The sequence below is a fragment of the Bombus pyrosoma genome, linkage group LG17 (genome assembly GCF_014825855.1).
Source record: "Bombus pyrosoma isolate SC7728 linkage group LG17, ASM1482585v1, whole genome shotgun sequence".
In the NCBI taxonomy this organism is placed as follows: Eukaryota; Metazoa; Arthropoda; class Insecta; order Hymenoptera; family Apidae; genus Bombus; species Bombus pyrosoma.
The window spans coordinates 270,357-289,965 of record NC_057786.1 but is presented as its reverse complement, the minus strand read 5'-3'; the positions used below and the strand labels follow the sequence as shown (position 1 = coordinate 289,965).

Genomic DNA, 19,609 nt, shown 5'->3' with positions numbered 1-19,609 from the left:
TTTATTGCACTTATTTCGATGTGAATAACATTCTTAAACTTTAATATATATATATATATATATATTAATATATATATATATATTAGTCATTCTGATATATTATAATATTTGGTCCCTCAGAAGAAACAAAATTTACATTTTACAAATTTTGAGGTAGTATTTGCCTTTCTCCTTCACACAACAAGATATGCATTGCTTGATATAACAAATATCTTCCAAAGCTACTTTTCTGTTCTATATTCCATGTTGCTGCTATTCCATAATAATCTCCACTTTTACAATTTTTTAATTTTTGTATCCCTAAAGCATCAATCATAGCAGCTTCACGTGTGAAAGCTTCTACTGGAATACTGTTTTGGAAAACATGAAGACACACAACTCCATATCCAGCGTCCCAAATATCTAAAATATGCTGGATTTTTTCATTCTCAGGTTTTTTCTTTGAAACCCATGTAGCAAAAGCATCCTTAAGGTGGGAGTATGGTCTATTTCGTGTACCTTTACCTACATAAAATATAGCAGAAAGAAATGTAGTCCAGATCATGGACTGTGTCAAATGTCTCTTACAAAAAGGCAAGTCTTTAGTTATACGTGGATCTAAGAGTAAATAATTAAAACAAGTTTTATTCATTCCATCTCTCCATCTCCTAGAAGGACTTACTAAGGAAAAGTCTCTAAATGCATTTCTTTCAATGATCTTATATTCTTCTATATCATTTATCCAATCTCCAAATGTTAAAAATGGTTTCATATGAAATTCACAATAATTGGACTTATGCAAAGGAAGATGATTAACTTCAAAAGATGATAAATTATGTGATTCACATTTTAACTTAGTGAGTTGTTTTGAATATAGTTGTCTTTTCGTATTTGTTACCGATCTAGAATTGACTTCAAAAAATGGTGGATTATATGCCCCACATTTTAACTTAGTGAGACGTTTTAAATATAGTTGTCTTGTTGTATTAGTTATTGGTCCAGGATTGTCACCATAATGAATTAATTCTCTTCGTAGCGCATCATCTGTTGGATATGTGTCCATTGATAAATTTAACGATTTGGGCCCTAAATAAATTTATGAATTGTAATTATAAATTCATAAATTCAATATTGAAGTATAAAATAATTTTAATAAATCTTACACATTTTGTCAGATGAAATACAATCTGCAGTTTTGCTACAAATTAATAACAAGTTATTACAATCACTATTAATAAAGGCATGATTATTCTTAATGTCTTACCATGGTGATAATGTGTAAATCCTACGTTCCAAGAAAGCTAAGCCTTCATCAGGATCTTCATATCTATATTCCTCTTGTACACTGATATATGACTGTGATTTGAAACTGTCGAAAGCAATTAATTTATCGGACTTAAAATACTAAATACGTTTATCATAAAATTTAAAGAAGATAAGATGTAAAGAAGAAAAACGTAATAATGTAAGAAAGGTGATAAAAACAGTTCAAAACGATTAGCATAGATAGAATCCGCCAAATGAAAGAAAAATGTTCTGATAAACATGATTTGAAAAATTAATATCTTCTGGGTTACAAACAATTTTACGTTTTGATTAAAGCGAGTGACTTTAAATTTTTCTATCACGTACAGATATCCTTCGTACAACACAGTACTCCTACAACACAAATTCGTTCTAACATCGTTCGAGGATTTTGGAAATCCCTGTACGGAACGGCACGTAATGGTATATCATTCGATATTTTTCATTTGAGCAGGCGTATATATTGTCTCATATTTACCATTTAATAAGTAATGTTGTCACCTCTTATAAGCGGAGGTTTTATCTTATTTCTCTATCTTTTTATGTTACATTATATAATAATAATTAGTACTATTTTTTATTAATTATATTAATAATTAATTATTAATTCTTCTTCTTCTTCTTCTAATAACGCTATATATGACCTAGTTTTTTATATAGTTTTTATTTATAACTAGTACGCGCATGCCCTTACAATTAGTTATGAAAAAGAAATAGTGTACGTAACAAGGCATTTTTTCGGAAATTAACTACCCTGTTATTCGGATGATACCTATATATAGATAAAGATAAATATAAATAATTTTACCTTGAAAGAAAGGTACTTAAATTTTCTTTAAAAGTATTTATAGTATCGCTGATTTTTAATTCCACTTTATTTAAAAATCTTTTTTGTACTGCACACGTTTTGTCTGCTTCTACTTGTAATATACATTCTTTTAAATGTTCTTCACTTTTTTCCTTAAAATCTGATTCTTTTATGTGCAAATTTCTAAAATTATGATCAAGTCCTTCTGTTAAATCCTTTTTTAATATACACTTTTCGATATTGTTCTCATTTTCATTAGAATCTATTGGTATATCATCATCATATTTATTTTCATGTAATCTTATTGCCAGATTTTTATTAAATTTGTAATTTAAATTCCTTGCGTAATTCTGCTTTGGTGACAAAGAATTTGTAGTATCAGGGCTTGTGTTTTCTGAAGACGTAAGTTCATTATTTCTTCTAAATTTTCTAAGAGATGAATATTGCCTATAAAATCGTTTCCTTCTTCTTGGGGTAGACCTAGCTACTTCTTTTCCCATATTAAATTCTTCTGATTGAAACGACTGAGTTCTCATTATACAAGGCGTAAAAGCTTCAAATTTGATTTCTTTATTTAGTACTTTTGGAGATAAATATTTTTGTCCCTTCTCTATTGGCTTATTAACTAAAAAATTTGGCGATTTGCTTACGATGGAATCATTTGGATCATATATAGGTGTTACTGGAACTTTAATATTACTGCTTTGACTGAAAATTTGTCGCCGATATTTAGGCGTGACAGATCGTTTCTTTCCTTTCATTTTTATTGGAAATTTGTCTTTGATATTGTATAGAATGCTATTATCAGTACTTATTGTAGATGAGGGACTTGTATCGTATAGAATGTTTTTACATTGTCGATATTTTTCATTAATCTTTTCTTCTTTGGGATTAGATTTTAAAGAATTTGAAAGCTGATTAATAATTTCGTTAATTAAATGTTTTTCTTTATCCATTTCTTCTTGAATTCGAAGTTCTGCTGCACTTGTCATTGCACTTTCAGATTGATTATCATTACTTATACTACTGTAACTAAAATTAAAGGAATTTACATGTTTTGTGTCAGCAAATCTTTCATCTTTATGTCCCTCAAATATAGTTTCATTTATCATATTTTCTTTAGAAACGTTTGAAATTTGTGGAACGATATATTCTGCCATTACATCTTCGTTATTAATCAGAAGTTTATCTACAAAAAATAATTTATTTTTTATTTATTTATTCTTTAAATATGTAATAATATATCAAAGTTAATTTATCCTTTTTACATACCAAAAGTCATTTTATATTTCGTTGCTTTTTCTTCCCTTATAGAATTATCACAATATTTTCCAAGTATCGCAATTGCTTTATAATATTTCCCATCAAACGCATAATGAAATGGGCTACGGCCTTCATCATCCAAACAAAGTGGATCTCCACCATTTGCTAAAAGTAATTCAAGTACTGTAACTCTACCCCATGCTGCTGCCACATGAACTGGAGTTAATCCATCTACTGACCTATAAAATTAATTGGAATCACCATATATCAATTTCATGCGCCATATAAAAAATATATTATTTTATGCAAAATTTTACATTGTTTTTCAAAACACGAAATCAATTGTATCTTAACCGATTACTTTGATTTTATTTTAATTAATTACCTGACATTTGGATTACCTCCATGACGCAGAAATAATTTAGAGACTTCTTCAGCAAAAGCTTCAGAGTCGTTACCTATTACTAAATGAAATGGGGTTACTCCATGCGTAGGTAGCAGTGTATTAGGATTTGCTTCCTTATTTAAAAGTAATGTAGTTACTTGCCTATCAAAACACATTAGTAACAATTCTAAATTTAAAAAAATGTTTATGTGCTAATAATTGAATATTTAAAATATTATTAGATATCCAACATACAGACATAGTAGTAAATATTTAAAATAATTAAGAATAATATTAGTAATAAAGAAATATAATAATATTCAATTATAGGAAGTTCTTACTTTATATTGTTATCTTCTAGGCCGTCACAAAGGGAAGAAGCCAAAAAAAGACAACCTTTTGCCTTTAAAGTCGACATTATATTCCAATTAAAATTGGCTTATATTAGCACTATATTTGAAGTATTTTTAAATCTGTTATGAAAGAAAATAACACATTTATACATCTTATAAATTAAAATGGTCAATACATCACTTATTGATATTATAAATGAAATCTAAAGATTTATGTACGATTAAAAGAAATATTTCATAATAAATACTCACAGACTTATTTTTAAACATACAAAATAAATGTACTTAATGATATACTCTACGTAAATATAAAACGATATTTTGAAAATACAAATGTAAGATAAATATCTTTATCGCCACAATATCAAAACCATCATTTAATAACTGTAACCAGTAAAATTAACTATTTTAACAGAATTCTTACTAGTATATTATGTAAATTAATTATAAAATAATATATGATTAGTTATTTTATTGAGAAATTGTATTTCTTGTATTAATTCTTATTATAGAACATTTTTATATTACATATTTATTACGAGAATATGAGATCAAAAATATTCAAACACTGTTTACCTCCCTTGTTTTCTCTGAAGTTGTATGTATTTCTATTGGCTGTTTAAATTCGTTCAAATTTGTTGTTCTTTCTTTGCCACTATGTAAGCGTATGCAATGAAACAATCTTAATATCCTTCGAAAAATATTGTAATACCTAAATAAAGTAATATTTGTAGTTTTTTGTTGTGACGATCTGTGATATAGTCTTTTTGCAATATTATATGTATAAGCGTGACTGAGGAACAAAAATGAGTAATCAGAATTATTATGATACAGGTTAAGTCTATATTTTAACATAAAATTCGTATTTCTATACACCTTATAGTATTAGAAAGTAGTTATTCACAATTCTTTCATCATATGTGGATACCTTATTAAATTAATATTTAATTGCAGGTGCTATGTTACCATCTACTGCAACAGTAATTAAAATTACAAATATTTTAACTCCGTATATTGTAAGAATTTATGAAGTGAAGGACTATAACGAAAAGTTAAATTCTATTAATAAGAAATTGTTAAAAGAAGAGAAAACGTTTCACAGTATTGAAAAAGATATAGAACCAAAAATAGGAGATGTAAGACCAATTTATAATATATATATATATATATATAAGTTTTATAATGGCAATATTAGTAATAATCAATTTAATTTTATATAAAGTTAGCTATATCATTTTACTTATAATTATTATAAAAGAATATATTTTAAATTCGTATTTTTCTAGACAGTTATAGTATATAATAGATTAGATATTACAACCGATTGTCCTGGATGGTTATGCAGAGGATATATTAGTAGTATTGAAAATCTGAAAGATACATATAATATTTTTTTACCTGATTATGGAATTTCTATTAAATCACAAAGAGAGGACTTCATTGTGTGTTCAACTGGTGCAATTTTGGAAGAATATTTAACCTTCACAGTTGGTTTATATAATATTTTACCTGCGGATGTAAAACATAACTTATCTGTACAGAATGAGACTCTAACGTATGGCTACACTAAAACAATTACATGATTAACATATTTCAGTAATTTACATATTAAAAAATTAAATATAGCTTTTTTTATATGTGTATAAAGAATTTTAGAGGAATGGAGTACATCTGCAATCGAATACACAAAGGAATTAATAAGTGCATCTGATATAATCTATTTTGATCATATAGTATCTGATCAGTATGGAAAATATTATGGTGAATTTTATCTTAATATAAAAAACAAAATAATATGTTTAAGTGAAGCTTTAGTTCTACATCAATATGCTATTTATTTAAATAAAAGTAATTCAATAAATTTTTGTATTATATTATTAATATTTAATTTTATCGAAAGTTGTTGTATGTATATAATGCTTTTTGTTTGACTTTTATATAGAATTGTTGCAGTTTATAGAATATTCTATGAATAGTGAAAAATTAAATAAAGAAATAATCAATGATGAAACTACATTTTATTTAAATGTTTCACAAGTGTTGGATAGAGCTGGTGAAAGAACAAAGCAAAAGGAAAGGTTTGATAAAAAATATGATTATGAAATTAATTAATTCTGTCTTTTTTACATTTTTATTAAATTTACTTTTTAATAGTTTTCTAAAAAGAGCGAAATTTAAAAGAGACAATTATTTACACCATGAACTTCAAAGAGATGAAGAAAAAGTATTAATTTATGGAATGGATAAATATGAATGGTTAAGTTCTACATTAGATGTAAAATTCCCTGTAGAAATACACAAGGTATAATTGTATAAAAATTCTGTCTACTAAAAATGAAGACTAATAAAAATTAATTTGTATGTTATTACTTTTCAGGCTTGGAAATCATTGATACAGTCATGTAAGCCAAGGAAAATACAGTCATATATATGGCCTGCCATAAAAAAAGGTTTAGACACGGTAGCAATTGGAACAGCAAAATGTGGTAAAACTATTGGATATACATTTGCTATTTGTGGACTTTTGGCTACAAATTCCAGTGTAATATTTTCTCTAAAATAAATGTTTGTTTACATTAACATCAAAACTAATATAAAATATATGCATTATCTTTCTTTCAAATACATAAAAGATTGTATAGTAATATAATCTATGATAATAATTGATTTCTATTAGATAATGAATAGAGAAGATAATAGTTTTTTCTTGAAAATTAACGAAATAGATAGTAATTTTAGAATTCACATATTATTTATTTATTATACATTAACAAGAAAAAAAAAGTATACATATATATATATAATATTTTAAAGGATATAAATTTTGAAACAGCTTCCTCGAGGAATAAATCCATCTGCATTGATACTATGTTCTTCCTCATCTGAGGTACTAGAAGTTCATTTTTTATGCACAAAATTCCTAGAAGACTATAAAGCGATAAAATCTGTTGCTGCAATTAATGGTAAATCAGAAAGATCATTAGTGGTAAGCAAATTTCTTAAAATAAATCCAGGTAACACTAAAAATAAATACAACGGTATATATTTCAATTGGATATAAAATAATTTATTAAATTTATAGGCTGAAATGTTTAATGGATGTCAGATACTAATCTCTACACCAAGATTTTTAATACGCTTCATGAATAAAAACAAAAAGTTAGTGAATTTTAAAAATCTTCGATATTTAATTTTGGATGATGGTGATATTATCTTGGATAAATATTTTGATTCTGTAAGTTTATTTTATTTATGATAATTCTTCGCTTTCATGTTCATATAAATGTAAAAGAAATTTTTTTAGATAAGTCAATTATTTAGACGACACAATATTATTTGTAACAGAGAATTAAAAAGTAAGACATTTCAAATTATAATAACTGCAACATACTGGACACTGCATTTAAAAAAAATTGCCTCTATTCTAATGGAAAATCCATGCATATATATAGCATCTTTTATGGAAGCTGCAATTTTCAAATCCATACGTTTAAACTTTTATGTAATAAATTCAAGGGAAAAACATGAAAGGCTTTTAGGTAAAATTTAGTTATTTAAAAAAATAATTATAGTAAAATTAAATAATTCAAGATCATTTTACAACAGATTCATTAGGTAATGAATATTCTACCTCACGAACTATAGTAATTTGTACAAATAATAACGAAGCTAAAGAGTTAAATAACTTCTTAGAAAAACATAAAGAGACTCTTTTAGCTCATGGAAATATGAACTATGTTCACTTACAACGTAAGATTATTTATAGATAAGATATTTAAAGATATAAATAATTTTGATTCGTGGTGATATTGTCATCAAATTGTATGCAACAATTTTTGTTTGAATATAGGTATTAAGCAATATTGGAATGTTTGTACAAGTGGTTCTTATCCAATTTTAATATGTACAGATGATATATTACCAGATATAGATATTACAAACGTAACTTGGTTGATACATTATTCAATTCCTTTGCATTCAAAGACACAATTTAATTTTCGGTTCTCTACACTTCTAGAAAATTTACAAATGGTATGTTATTTTATTACAAAAATGTTTGTATAATTCATTATAAATAATATTCATTTAATCAAATTGTTTTAGGAAAATAGCACTGGAAAAGTAACTATAATAATGGATGAAAATAATGATAGACAGTTTTTACATATAATAAAAATAATGCAACGTACGAATTATGTCATTCCTGAAAAGATATTAGAAAGTGTTAAGGTATGTATCAAAATATTCATTAAAAAAGTAACATGTACAAGCCATATTTTATATACAAACTAACTTATTTAATAAAAATCTACTTTAAAAATTTATTAAGTTTATAACAGCTACTTTAGAACAGAAAAAGGAAAATTATCCTATTTGTGACAGTATAAAATCTTGGGGATTTTGTAACAAACAAATTTCTTGTGCATTGAGACATAAAATAATTTCAAAAGTTGATGCTCCAATTACGGACATTCAAATGTAAGTAAAAATTTACGAATTAATAAAAAAAATTTGGTTAATTTTGGATATTATTTTAGAAACGACAAGGTAAAGTTCAGAGTAGTGAGCATACATGATGCTACACATGTTTCTGCAAGGATTATATCATATATCAAATTTAATACATTAAAAGAAGTAGAATTTTCTACTATTGAATATCTGCGAATTAACACAAGAATTCAAGAGTTCTATTCTTGTGTGGAAAACAGGTTAATATAGCAATAAAGATTCCTTTATATATAGAACGATATTTATAAATTTGCGAAATTAACGCAAAATTTAATCGTTTATAATATGAAAATTGAATCTCATGTAACATTTTTATACATGAACTTTTTCTTTGTCTTGATGACTATAATCACATCCTACAAATATTGTTTACTTCTTTTTTAACACTTTGCATAAAAAGATAATAATTTATACATATATTATTTAACGTGTTTATTGGCATTTATGTTTATTGTTGTAGAAAGAAATGTGAGACTCTTGATGTGGGATGTATATGTGGCTTGGAAGAACCAGTAGATGCTTTTAAGAGGATACAAATTTTACATATTGAAAGAGAAAATAAAACAGAAATTCCAAAGTATGTAAATGTAAGATGTATTGACAATGGGGTAATTTTGAAGAAAGTAGATGTATGTATTTAAGTAATATAATAGTACAAAGTAATTAAATGAAGGAATTAAATTAAATGAAAAAATATAATTTTATATTAACGTAATCTTTATATTAGGTATATAGATTGTTACATATGCCACAAGAACTTATAGAATATTCTATGCAAGTAGTAGAGGTATTTTTAGTTGGTATAGCTCCGCATGATGAAGAATATGTTTGGAATAATTGTGCAATTGATGCTGTGTACCAGTGGTTTAAAGAAAATGTTGATGATAGGTCCTATGTGATTGGAACGGTATATTACATTATTAGCTTTTATTTATTTTTGGATTCCTTTTTTTATATCTTTTTTTTATTCATTTTGCTTATGGATAAGATATATAATGTGGCAAAGAAATATGATCAAACTTTGGTACTGTTCTTAAGGATAAAAGGAGGTCTGATAAATATAGGTCGGAAAATATTTCTTACATCGAAGATTCTTTGGAATAGTCTTCGGACGTAGAATTTCAAGCATTGTCATCATTTCTTTTGTTAGAAGTAGATAATGTGATAGAGCAAATTATGATATTGAAGGTAATATGTTTCATAATAAATCAGCATGTATCTGAACGTTTCATAGTGAAAACGGTGCTATCAGACTGATTTATTCTAATATCAAGTGCGCAGATATTCACTTTACGTATAAACGAGCTAATGGAAACGCTACAGAAGCTCAATATCTCTTATCAATAGACGATGTTCTGTTAAAAGTATTTTTGCTTCGACACATCGTAGATCATAGACTGTATCTATATCTCGGAAAGAGCTTTTGGATCTATGGTTGTATGATCTTTTTTTATTTTTAGAAACAGTAGAATACGGTACCAAAGTTTGATCACCTATTTGCTTGTCACCCTGTAATATAAATTTAAATAAACAGGTAAATTTACATCTGGGAAATACAATATGGGTAAATACTTTGAATGTTGGAACAAAATTAATTGGATATAAAGATTTAATTGGTTCATGTTTAAGAACAGAATTATTAGAAAAAGATCACGCTGTTGAAGATGACAAACATTTAAATCGGATGTATCAACTTTGTAGAGATGCTGGGTTCTTGAACATAAATGGATATGATTTAAATCTTTAAATAAAATTTCAAAAATATCTTCAATTAATAGACCTTCTGTACCATTTCTCCTTCAATATATTAAATATCGCGATTGAAAAAGAAATAACACTTGTTTTAAATATTTATTACATATATATATATATATATATGTATATGTATAAGCGCGCGTGTGTATATTGGGTTGGCATTAGGTGGTAATGACAAAATCCGTAATCACTTAGTTGCCAACCTAATATCATTGATTATTATATTTAGTAAATTTTGACATTTACAAATTTTGTTAAATCATGTAACTCCTTAAAGATAAAATAAGAAAAAATGATTCGTTCGAAGAACTTTCTGCGTACATCGTTTAATTATTAACCAAATTTTATTAATTTGTAGCATTCACATAGCCGCTTCAGAGATTAAACAGCTGAAGTTATTATTCCTTAGATTCTGATAAACGTAGTCAGTAGTTTAGCCATAGTGTACATGCTTTATATTTCAAAACATACGGAATAATTAAAACCTCTACCTTTAACGTCTCTTAAACAATTATCTGTTTACCTAAAGGCAATTATGATCGTACGTCGCTTGATGAATTCTACAAGCTAGCAAAATTTTATTAATAACTAAATAGGGTACTTTAAAAATTCAGTTTTTCTGTTAAAAATAAAGCACGATCACATTTGAATAAATTTAACATATAGAATTGAAGAAATTATACATATATGATTTTATACAATAGTCAGGTACTCAGAAGCAAGTTGCATTGGATCAACATGATAAGAAGTAACTAAACGAACTTTTTGTCCATCTTGCGTTGTGAATTCTATTGCTTGTTCGCTATCGGCTATCCCCGATTGTTCTGATTCCTCCATTTGATTAATCGTTGCAACAGCATTTGCATCCGTATCTTCATCCTATTACATTTTAATTAGAATTGTATGTAACAATAAAATTTTTTGGTAAAATACATAATAATACATTAATTTATGTTATGCTATGTATTTATAACATGTTAGAATTTGTAAATAGAGTAGTTTCTGTTTAATTGTAATTAGTTTAAGGCATTATATAACTGAGTAGATGATTTCCAGAAATTACATGTAGATCGATTTTCTTTCTATGACCGCTCGCCTCTGAATGAGTTTAAAGTGAAAAAGTATTGAATGTTCATCAGATGTAAGGAAGCTTATTACTTGAACAATTTTATTTAAAAATATTACCTGCAATGCCTTTACGATTGCTTCTGCATCTGTTTGTACAGTTGAAATATTTTTCACTTTTGTTTCTACCGTACTAGAAATGTCGACATTCTTTATGTCGGAATTTTGATTAACGTGTACACTTAATGGTGCTGTTAATTCATCTGGAATAACACCAGAATGAACTCTAATTTCTTGCCCATCACTAAGTTGATTGACAAATTGACTTTGAGATAAAAGCTGTCGGGCATCTTGAATTGAAAGAGGAATTGGGTTACCTTCTTCATCTGTAATCTGTAAATATAACTACCGTTTTATACTTTTGTTATTACTACGTAATAACAGTTTAATATCTTATTCATCTTTACCTGAAGTTGAAGATCGGATTCTGAAAGTTCCACATTTATTCGTTCATTTGAGTTATTATTTTCATTAGCATGACCTGGATTAGAAAGCATGCTATCATTGCTAACGCTTAAATGTGATAATGATTGATTTACATTCGTTTTCTCCTCTTTATTTCTCATCATTCCAGCATCAACTGATTTCAATGTAAAATATGGATTAGTTGAATTAGTAACAGATGTAAATTAATAAATACAAATGTTATAAAATTGTCATTTTTACCGAAATGTAAAGTTCGAGACTGGTTAGGATCATCTGGATCTTGGTACGAAACATATATAATCTGTTGAATACCATCTCCTGATGTCTCATCTGTTGCAATAACTTGAGCCATTTGATCAGTTAATGAATGTTCATCAGATTCTTGAGAACTTGGTAAAATTTGCCAAACTTCTCCGATTGGAGAACCTTCTATTTCATTTATCGCAGAAAGTTTAGTTTCCCTATGTACCTACAAGCAACTCGATAATAATTCCATCTTATTGAACTTCTCACTATTGAATCTATTAATACAATTTGGATTCTCTCTTACTTTCTTATGCTTTGTTAAGTTTGAACAATCAGCAAATGCTTTTCCGCAAACATCACAGGAATAAGGCTTTTCACCTAACAAATAAAAATATATGAAAACACATTTTTAAAAATAAATCTTTAATTAATTTAATTTAAAAATAAATTAATTAATTAATTAATAATAAAAATTAATGTTGAAATTTTTGATAAAAATAGTAAATTTGTAAAAGCAGAATAAAAATGTTACCAGTGTGTAAACGAAGGTGCTTCTTCAAAGCCCATTGTTCTGTAAAACCTCGATTACAATGAGCACATTGAAAAGGACGTTCTCCTTTATGCCTGCGAACATGACATTTCCATGTATCCTTGTGCAAAAAGCATTTGGCGCAAAATTCACATTTCCAAGGGCGCTCGCCAGTGTGTCGTTTAACATGTAGCTTAAATTGTGAAGAAGTAGTAAACTTTCTGCCACAATAATCGCAGCAATAAGGTTTTTCTCCCGTATGAATTCGCATATGTTCTTGTAAATTTCCATTTTGTGAAAAACTTTTATGACATACCTCACATGTATATGGTTTGTGTCCTGTATGCCACCTAAATGTGAAATTATTTGTTTATTTAACTAAATTTAAATCACTGTATATAAATATATCTTTTATTCGTATAGTAACCTATAATGTAGCGTGAGACTAGTTTTATGTGCAAATTGCTGTCCACAAATTTCGCAAAAATATTTTTTTTCCCCAGTATGTGTAGATTGATGATTGATTAGATTTGCCTTTGTTTTAAAACTGGCATTACATGATTTACAAATATAAGGCCGATCATCAGAATGTACAAGCTGATGACGTTGTAACAATTGCTTATGTTTAAAACTTTTTCCGCATTTATTGCAAACAAATCGACGACCGTTATTGTGTTCTGCTTCTTTATGATATACTACAGAACTAGGATGATTGAGAACTTTTCCACAAATATCACATGGATACTCTTTCTCTAATTTATTTCTCTAAAAAATAATAAAAAGTATTTAATTATTATATTTTTTTATATATTGGGAATCTTTATAATTTTTAGAGTATAATTTATCCATATTCATCCTTTTACCTCGTGTATTGACATATGATGTTTTAAAGCCGCTTGTTGTGTGAAATTTTTATTACAAATAGTGCATATAAATAATTTATCACGTTCATGGGCCATTTTTAAATGCAGGTCATACATCTCCTTTGTTTCAAATAACTTTTCACAGTGTTCACATGGAACATTTTTCTGAGAATCACTAGAATTATTTGAATTATTTGTATGTTGTTCTTCAGTCAATGCATGATCAAGCGTGTTAGAAATATTATTTTCTTCGGATAAACGTTTTGATTCAAAGGTTGAATCTTCGACAATATGCTCAAAATCCTGATTAACATCATCTCCAATATGATGAGTTGCCTTCTGATGCAATTCTAAATTTTCTTTGCTTGTAAATAACTTTTTACATTCCGAACATTCATATTTTATGCTTTTGTGGAAACTCCTAATCACAAAAGGCAAATATTACTTTCATTGTATACAACGTTAAAATTTCGCAAAATTCTATTTACTTGTGCACAATATATCTGCTACGTTGAAGAAATCCCCGACCACATAATTGACACGTGAACTTATTTCTTCTACGACGTAATTTTGGTCGACCTCGTCCTCTACCTCTGTTTACTATCACTAACTCTCCAAGATCTTTTCCTTCTTCAGATTCTAAGTGACCAATTATTTCTAAAATATACAAATGATTATTGATAAATAATTATTAGATAAATACCTTTAAATTAATGTATTTCACTATTTCTTACCTTCTTGACTATCAGGAACAGACATATTTAACTGTTCTTCAGAATCTTCAAAATTATCAGGATCATCATCATCCTCTTCATCAATTACTCCCTCCTCCTTATATATTCGTTCTAGTTCTTTGCCTTGAACTGCCTCCATATACCTGAATCATTTCATATGCTATTATAAAAATGATAGTAATTACCTTTAAATGTTTCTCCTTACAATCAATACCTTTTCGGAACTTTACGCTTTCTGCGACGTCTTCCATCTCCATCTACTTCATCTATTTCCTCTTCATGTTTATCTTCTTCTTCTTGACTCACTGCTTCTAGTACATCTCCCTTTGTTAATTCCTGAAATTTAATAGTTTATAAAATATTTTATCTTCAACAAACATGTTACCTTTACAAACCACAGATATGTTCTCTGTGTGAGATTTTGGTGGACGTCCTCTTTTTCGTTTGGGTTTACTTAATCCTTCCATCTGTAAACTCATTTCATGTTCTGCAGCATACATAGAACCATCTGGCATTACTATTAAACAATATCATAATTAAAAATTTTGCAATAGATCTTTAATTAGAATATAATACAATCTTTAATATAAAATAATACTTTTTATTATTATTTGTTGCTCAAAGTGGTCTTCTTCGTTATATCTGGGAATAATATCCAATTGTGATGTTTCTGATCTAACATCTGTGTTCTCCTTTTCTGCACGTAAGCGTTCTCGTTCAGCTTTACGTTGTTGTTCTATCTGATGCTTCCACATCTCACGAATTTTCCTTTGACCATCCACCAATAATTCAAAAAACTGTATCGTAGCCTCCAGTTGAATATTACAACCAGGACAAATTGTACGTGGTAATTTCCCATCATCTCGAATCTTTAATCAAAATTGTATTATAACATTTATTTGAAAATAAGTTCAATGCCTCTTTTTGTAGTATAACCTCAAACAATAAATCAATAATTACGCCAATTGATATTCATTATTTTTACATTTTGCAAGAGATTATTTAGAAAAACTGAAATTTTGTACATCTTAAAATGAAACATATATGACGAACGAAAACATAATATCGAGAACGAAAAAATAATATCATATCGAATCAAATTGAGTAGGATTAATAACAATACACAGTAACAAATATGTTTAACATTAAATTATAAACACAACTAGAATATTTATTATCATTTAAAAAATTTTATTAACAAAGACAATGTTCTGCAATTATACTAACATTTATAAAAATTATAGTAAATTCTCAGACAAATAACAGACAAAGTAAATAACAATGTACAGTGTACAGTATCAGGAGGAAATATCGAACATTTGATTCTGGTAGTATTTGTGTATAAAGCAGGAAGTCAAGTTAGAGTCTAATGTTTCGAAATTTCATACCTTGAGCGGCAAGTACCGATTGACCATAGAACTTAAATCTGGATCATCACCATCTGCCATGTAGAGTAATTCTCCATTTCCATTATCTTCTGCACATAACCGACAAATTGTTGAATCATAAAGTCGTACTTCTGCCATGATTCCAAGGGAACTGCTCACTAACGACTAACATCGATTTTATCCTAACCAAACCGACCAGTGAGTACGCACAACTACTGCACACAATTTATTTTAACCATACGCAATGTAATCCACCATTTGAAAATTTATGTATAAATTTTCGTACTACGTAGAGATTTTGGTTCTTTCCTACGTAATATTCTTTTAATAAATTTATCTTTAAATTGTACAAAAGCTTTTATATACAGTAATCGATATGTTGTCGATATTTCGACTCCACAGAACAAGCAATATGTCGATATTTTATAATCGATATAAGTCGATATAATTTATTAAATGTCGATGATAATGTATACAATTTTTAATGTCAGTTCTATTCATAAAATTTTTTTTAACAATATCTTATTTATATATAAACATTATTTCATAATATAGCAGGTTTTTATTAAATATAAAAAGTATTAAAATATTTAGTTTTTATGAAGAAGTCAATGCTCATTTTTTATTAATCTCTTTGAACACGTTACATGGTGTTTTGATTGTTTTTCATTTTACATAATTAAATTTTTTGAATATATAGATAAAATGTAATTGATTATGTTATTGATTACATAGGTAAGATGTATTATTTATCATCACCAAAGATGGAAAAAGAAGAAAGTACACTTGAAGGACATGAATTTTATTCAGCAGCTGTCAAATACTGGGAACATGTTCCACCTACAATAGATGGAATGCTTGGAGGTTTTGGATTTATTTCTCAAATTGATATAAAGGGATCCACAAAATTTTTAAAGGCTTTGTTTGAGGTATATATTATAATGATTAATTTTATAATATTCAAGATTCTTATCATTAAATTTTTTAAATATTATGATACCTAAAGTTTGTTTTATTTCAGTTAAAAAATCCTCCATTGAAGACACATGCATTAGATTGTGGTGCAGGCATAGGAAGGATAACTAAGAATCTATTATTAAATCATTTTAAACATGTTGACTTAGTTGAGCAAAATTTAAAATTTCTAGAAGTAGCTAAAACATGTTTGAAAAGTCATTCAACAAGAATTTGCAACTATTATCCAATTGGTAATACTCCATCGGTTTATACAAAGTAGAAAAGACATTTAATTGATTAAATCATATTTCAAGGACTACAAAACTTTTGCTTTACTGCCAAGTATGATGTCATTTGGTGCCAATGGGTTTTGGGTCATTTAAAGCATGATGATTTGATAGAATTTTTAAAAAAGTGTTCGTAAGTATTTTGTTTAGCCTTAATAAAAATTTAGAAATTATTTTTAATCATCTAATAAAACTTTTATAGGAGTGGCCTAAAATCTAATGGTGTAATAGTGATTAAAGAAAATGTGACCAGTTCTGAAAATTTGGAGATTGATACAAAGGATTCATCAGTGACACGACCTCTTTCTGAATTCTATCGTATATTTCAGGAATCTAATTTAACTTGTATAAAGGAAGAACAACAACATAAATTTCCACGTGGATTGTACCCAGTTTATATGTTTGCTTTAAAGTCAGATAACAAACTTCAAACCTCAATGTAAAGACTAATAGAGTATTGAATAAATTATTTCATTACCTATACACATTCTGTCAAAAAATTATATTATATTTAATATTATAAAAGTATCTCTGCTTAAAAAAGTAAATTTATTTTGGACGTATCTTTTCATACATAAATCGCTGATTTACATCTTGAGGAGAAGCATTTATAAGTCGTTTCTTTACAGCATGGAAATGCATTAAAGCAAAGTTATACAGTTCATTTTCCATCTTCCAAACAACAGATTTTTGTATTTTGTCTATTGTTTCAGGTCGTGGATTGATCTTTTGAGTAGTTTGCCGCAAATGTGATTTATTATCTGCAATTTAATAATTCATTAGTAATTTAAAAAATCTTATTTCTTAATAAAATTTCGATTATATCATCTCTTACTATGCAAAAAAGAATTATAGGCTCCTCTAAAGAAACGTGGAAGTACAATTTGCAAAATTTCTACAAATTCTGTTAATTCCTCTGTCACTCCTACAAGGAGATAATGTTTTTGTAAATTTCTTTTTGCTTCTTCTAATGCCCAACTATTTCCAATTTCCCTATTAAATAATATTTGTTCATTGTAAATTATGATAACTGTAATAATTTATTAAATCTTACCAACAAGCAGGATCATGACCGCACAGAAATGGTATTTGTAACCACATATTGTCAGGATCACAATCTGGTTGTCCTGCCTCAATACACTCATCAAAGGTCTACAAAAGTATATGTGATTTAGCATGATTAATATATTAATAATAAATATAAATTATTATTATTATTATTATTATTATTATTATTGTGAATACGAACCTTGGTGTCTCCATGCTTTTTTCTGATTAAATGTGGCCTAAAATTATCTCCATATCTTAAAAAGTAGTAATAGGAAACAAATCTATCTAAAGGTTTACGCAAGATATTTATGTATAAAGGCGATTGTCTTACACCAAATCTAAAGCATAAACATAATTTTAAAAAATAAAATAAATGTTTTTCATAATGAATATTTCTGTATACTTACTTTTCAAAATTCAAGAATGCAACATGACCATGATAAAATGCTGGCTTTTTTGTATTCCAAACAGTTATATTATTTGCAAATTGAATCTACAATTTTTTAACATATATTACAAGTGAATTAATAAATAATAACAAATTAAGGATGATATAATATTACCTGATTAGGAAGTGTAAGCGTATGCATGTTATTAGAGACATTAATATGTAAAACATGGTATTTGTTGTGTTTGCACAGATCGTAGACCAAACCTACAAAGCTGGTTGATGCTGTCTTTGGTACCCTGTTGTAGATAATGATGAGATCATCAAAAGTTGATTTGTAAGAATGCTCACTAGCTTCAATCCCACTTTGAATATTGTTTTGTTCTTGCGTGATGGCATTGTCTGGAAGTACGATAGGATACCTATGTTATTCCATCACCTTTAACAGAACGAAATATTAAAAGGATGAAACTTTTGCTGTTACGAATTAATAAAATTAATTGTCTATTATAACGCCTACGCAATAGTTTGTAGTGATCCTCCAGGAAATTTAGTTTCATTTTTAAATAAATGATAGTGATCGTGAATATCATCACTAAAATCCATTGCAGTAAAAAGCTTCTGTGTATCATTATTTTTCTTATTAACTTTTTAATTGTTCTTTGTCATATGAGCAGGAAAATACACTTCATGAATTTTATGCTAATACCGTTTTTAACTTATAAATATTGATAAACTGTACAATACGACCAGTTTCATTCGCAGATTCACTAAACAATAGTTATTTTGATCCAAACCAAACACTATTCATTTTTATTAGTTAATAATATAATAAAATAGCAATTATATGTATTTTAGAAACAACATTAACTATAATTACTAAATATAAGTATATACATATAATTGATATTTTATCTCCGTGAAGCTCACTTATCCACATCAATGAAGTTCGCTTCTACTACGTAAGTCGATAATCTACGTCATCGATTAATCGCATATCGAATATCGATTACATTGAAACGAATATTGATGTATTGATGACCATACAACTATTTTCAGAACTATGATAACGAAGATATTAAAATTTAATAGCTACTTAAAAATAAAATATCATTGATAAAAAAACGTACATTTAAAATATGAATTGTATTAATGCACATTACGATATATAATTAACTTATAGTAATTTCAATATTTTTAATTCTTCCAAACAATGTCAAATATTTATTTAAAATATCATACTTTTCATATAATTTGTT

The 19,609-nt window shown here is 27.2% G+C and overlaps 5 protein-coding genes and 1 long non-coding RNA gene across 17 annotated transcripts; 3 read left to right on the top strand and 3 right to left on the bottom strand.

The window, feature by feature from the left end:
* Positions 1-4: 4 nt before the first annotated feature.
* Positions 5-4,923, bottom strand: LOC122577113. Of its 4 annotated transcripts, XM_043748204.1 has the most exons (9): positions 4,670-4,923; positions 4,346-4,477; positions 4,082-4,213; positions 3,741-3,902; positions 3,365-3,594; positions 2,093-3,281; positions 1,244-1,348; positions 1,143-1,177; positions 5-1,065 (listed from the first exon to the last, which is right to left on the bottom strand). In XM_043748204.1, the coding sequence occupies exons 3-9, from the start codon at positions 4,156-4,158 to the stop codon at positions 140-142; spliced, it is 2,724 nt and encodes a 907-aa protein (XP_043604139.1). In that variant the 5' UTR covers positions 4,159-4,213; positions 4,346-4,477; positions 4,670-4,923; the 3' UTR covers positions 5-139. The 4 variants fall into 4 exon arrangements, with proteins under 4 accessions (XP_043604139.1, XP_043604138.1, XP_043604140.1 ...); XM_043748203.1 differs by lacking the exon at positions 4,346-4,477; XM_043748205.1 differs by lacking the exons at positions 4,346-4,477; positions 4,670-4,923 and adding an exon at positions 4,518-4,533.
* Positions 442-10,373, top strand: LOC122577111 (putative ATP-dependent RNA helicase TDRD12). 3 transcript variants are annotated; one of them, XM_043748198.1, is made up of 18 exons: positions 442-573; positions 5,048-5,229; positions 5,380-5,648; positions 5,742-5,854; positions 6,036-6,171; positions 6,248-6,395; positions 6,471-6,635; positions 6,927-7,079; positions 7,176-7,328; positions 7,398-7,632; positions 7,685-7,843; positions 7,944-8,125; positions 8,198-8,323; positions 8,424-8,572; positions 8,632-8,802; positions 9,063-9,231; positions 9,330-9,509; positions 10,137-10,373. In XM_043748198.1, exons 1-18 carry the CDS (start codon positions 543-545, stop codon positions 10,347-10,349), a joined length of 2,934 nt encoding a protein of 977 aa, XP_043604133.1. In that variant the 5' UTR covers positions 442-542; the 3' UTR covers positions 10,350-10,373. The 3 variants fall into 3 exon arrangements, with proteins under 3 accessions (XP_043604133.1, XP_043604134.1, XP_043604132.1); XM_043748199.1 differs by having other exon boundaries at positions 5,742-5,941; positions 7,700-7,843; XM_043748197.1 differs by having other exon boundaries at positions 5,742-5,941.
* On the top strand, positions 1,072-4,215 carry LOC122577129. The gene is made up of 2 exons (XR_006320071.1): positions 1,072-2,104; positions 4,102-4,215. It is a non-coding gene; the product is annotated as an uncharacterized LOC122577129 (long non-coding RNA).
* A 156-nt stretch (positions 10,374-10,529) lies between the features above and the next one.
* On the bottom strand, positions 10,530-15,866 carry LOC122577112 (zinc finger protein 568-like). 2 transcript variants are annotated; one of them, XM_043748200.1, is made up of 14 exons: positions 15,669-15,866; positions 14,879-15,149; positions 14,676-14,797; positions 14,495-14,616; positions 14,281-14,423; positions 14,035-14,203; positions 13,547-13,967; positions 13,111-13,448; positions 12,687-13,033; positions 12,459-12,532; positions 12,149-12,377; positions 11,890-12,062; positions 11,543-11,815; positions 10,530-11,236 (listed from the first exon to the last, which is right to left on the bottom strand). In XM_043748200.1, exons 1-14 carry the CDS (start codon positions 15,804-15,806, stop codon positions 11,051-11,053), a joined length of 3,006 nt encoding a protein of 1,001 aa, XP_043604135.1. In that variant the 5' UTR covers positions 15,807-15,866; the 3' UTR covers positions 10,530-11,050. The 2 variants fall into 2 exon arrangements, with proteins under 2 accessions (XP_043604135.1, XP_043604136.1); XM_043748201.1 differs by lacking the exon at positions 15,669-15,866 and adding an exon at positions 15,508-15,575.
* Positions 15,582-17,395, top strand: LOC122577123 (N-terminal Xaa-Pro-Lys N-methyltransferase 1). 4 transcript variants are annotated; one of them, XM_043748230.1, is made up of 5 exons: positions 15,582-15,676; positions 16,404-16,597; positions 16,690-16,876; positions 16,940-17,045; positions 17,115-17,395. In XM_043748230.1, exons 2-5 carry the CDS (start codon positions 16,409-16,411, stop codon positions 17,353-17,355), a joined length of 723 nt encoding a protein of 240 aa, XP_043604165.1. In that variant the 5' UTR covers positions 15,582-15,676; positions 16,404-16,408; the 3' UTR covers positions 17,356-17,395. The 4 variants fall into 4 exon arrangements, with proteins under 4 accessions (XP_043604165.1, XP_043604163.1, XP_043604164.1 ...); XM_043748228.1 differs by having other exon boundaries at positions 15,620-15,728; XM_043748229.1 differs by lacking the exon at positions 15,582-15,676 and adding an exon at positions 15,733-15,866.
* A 47-nt stretch (positions 17,396-17,442) lies between these two features.
* LOC122577122 (heparin sulfate O-sulfotransferase) lies at positions 17,443-19,305 on the bottom strand. Of its 3 annotated transcripts, none has more exons than XM_043748225.1 (7): positions 19,248-19,305; positions 18,526-18,752; positions 18,370-18,455; positions 18,162-18,300; positions 17,967-18,064; positions 17,748-17,905; positions 17,443-17,673 (listed from the first exon to the last, which is right to left on the bottom strand). In XM_043748225.1, exons 1-7 carry the CDS (start codon positions 19,288-19,290, stop codon positions 17,462-17,464), a joined length of 963 nt encoding a protein of 320 aa, XP_043604160.1. In that variant the 5' UTR covers positions 19,291-19,305; the 3' UTR covers positions 17,443-17,461. The 3 variants fall into 3 exon arrangements, with proteins under 3 accessions (XP_043604160.1, XP_043604161.1, XP_043604159.1); XM_043748226.1 differs by having other exon boundaries at positions 19,281-19,305; XM_043748224.1 differs by having other exon boundaries at positions 18,871-19,274.
* Positions 19,306-19,609: the final 304 nt, after the last annotated feature.

Coding starts and splice junctions, on each gene's coding strand:
- LOC122577112 (XM_043748200.1), bottom strand. CDS start 15,806: ATGGCAGAAGTACGACTTTATGATTCAACAATTTGTCGGTTATGTGCA. Junction 15,150..15,668: donor ATCGGTACTTGCCGCTCAAG/GTATGAAATTTC, acceptor TTTTGATTAAAG/ATTCGAGATGATGGGAAATT. Junction 14,798..14,878: donor GCAACAAATAATAATAAAAA/GTATTATTTTAT, acceptor ATTGTTTAATAG/TAATGCCAGATGGTTCTATG.
- LOC122577113 (XM_043748204.1), bottom strand. CDS start 4,158: ATGTCGACTTTAAAGGCAAAAGGTTGTCTTTTTTTGGCTTCTTCCCTT. Junction 1,349..2,092: donor TTAAGTACCTTTCTTTCAAG/GTAAAATTATTT, acceptor TGCTTTCGACAG/TTTCAAATCACAGTCATATA. Junction 1,178..1,243: donor ATTTACACATTATCACCATG/GTAAGACATTAA, acceptor ATTAATTTGTAG/CAAAACTGCAGATTGTATTT.
- LOC122577123 (XM_043748230.1), top strand. CDS start 16,409: ATGTATTATTTATCATCACCAAAGATGGAAAAAGAAGAAAGTACACTT. Junction 16,877..16,939: donor TTGCAACTATTATCCAATTG/GTAATACTCCAT, acceptor TCATATTTCAAG/GACTACAAAACTTTTGCTTT. Junction 17,046..17,114: donor GAATTTTTAAAAAAGTGTTC/GTAAGTATTTTG, acceptor AAACTTTTATAG/GAGTGGCCTAAAATCTAATG.
- LOC122577122 (XM_043748224.1), bottom strand. CDS start 18,982: ATGATACACAGAAGCTTTTTACTGCAATGGATTTTAGTGATGATATTC. Junction 18,753..18,870: donor GGATCACTACAAACTATTGC/GTAGGCGTTATA, acceptor TCGTACTTCCAG/ACAATGCCATCACGCAAGAA. Junction 18,456..18,525: donor CGCTTACACTTCCTAATCAG/GTAATATTATAT, acceptor AAAAAATTGTAG/ATTCAATTTGCAAATAATAT.
- LOC122577111 (XM_043748197.1), top strand. CDS start 543: ATGGACTGTGTCAAATGTCTCTTACAAAAAG. Junction 6,396..6,470: donor TCCCTGTAGAAATACACAAG/GTATAATTGTAT, acceptor ATTACTTTTCAG/GCTTGGAAATCATTGATACA. Junction 6,636..6,926: donor TTTTGGCTACAAATTCCAGT/GTAATATTTTCT, acceptor ATTTTGAAACAG/CTTCCTCGAGGAATAAATCC.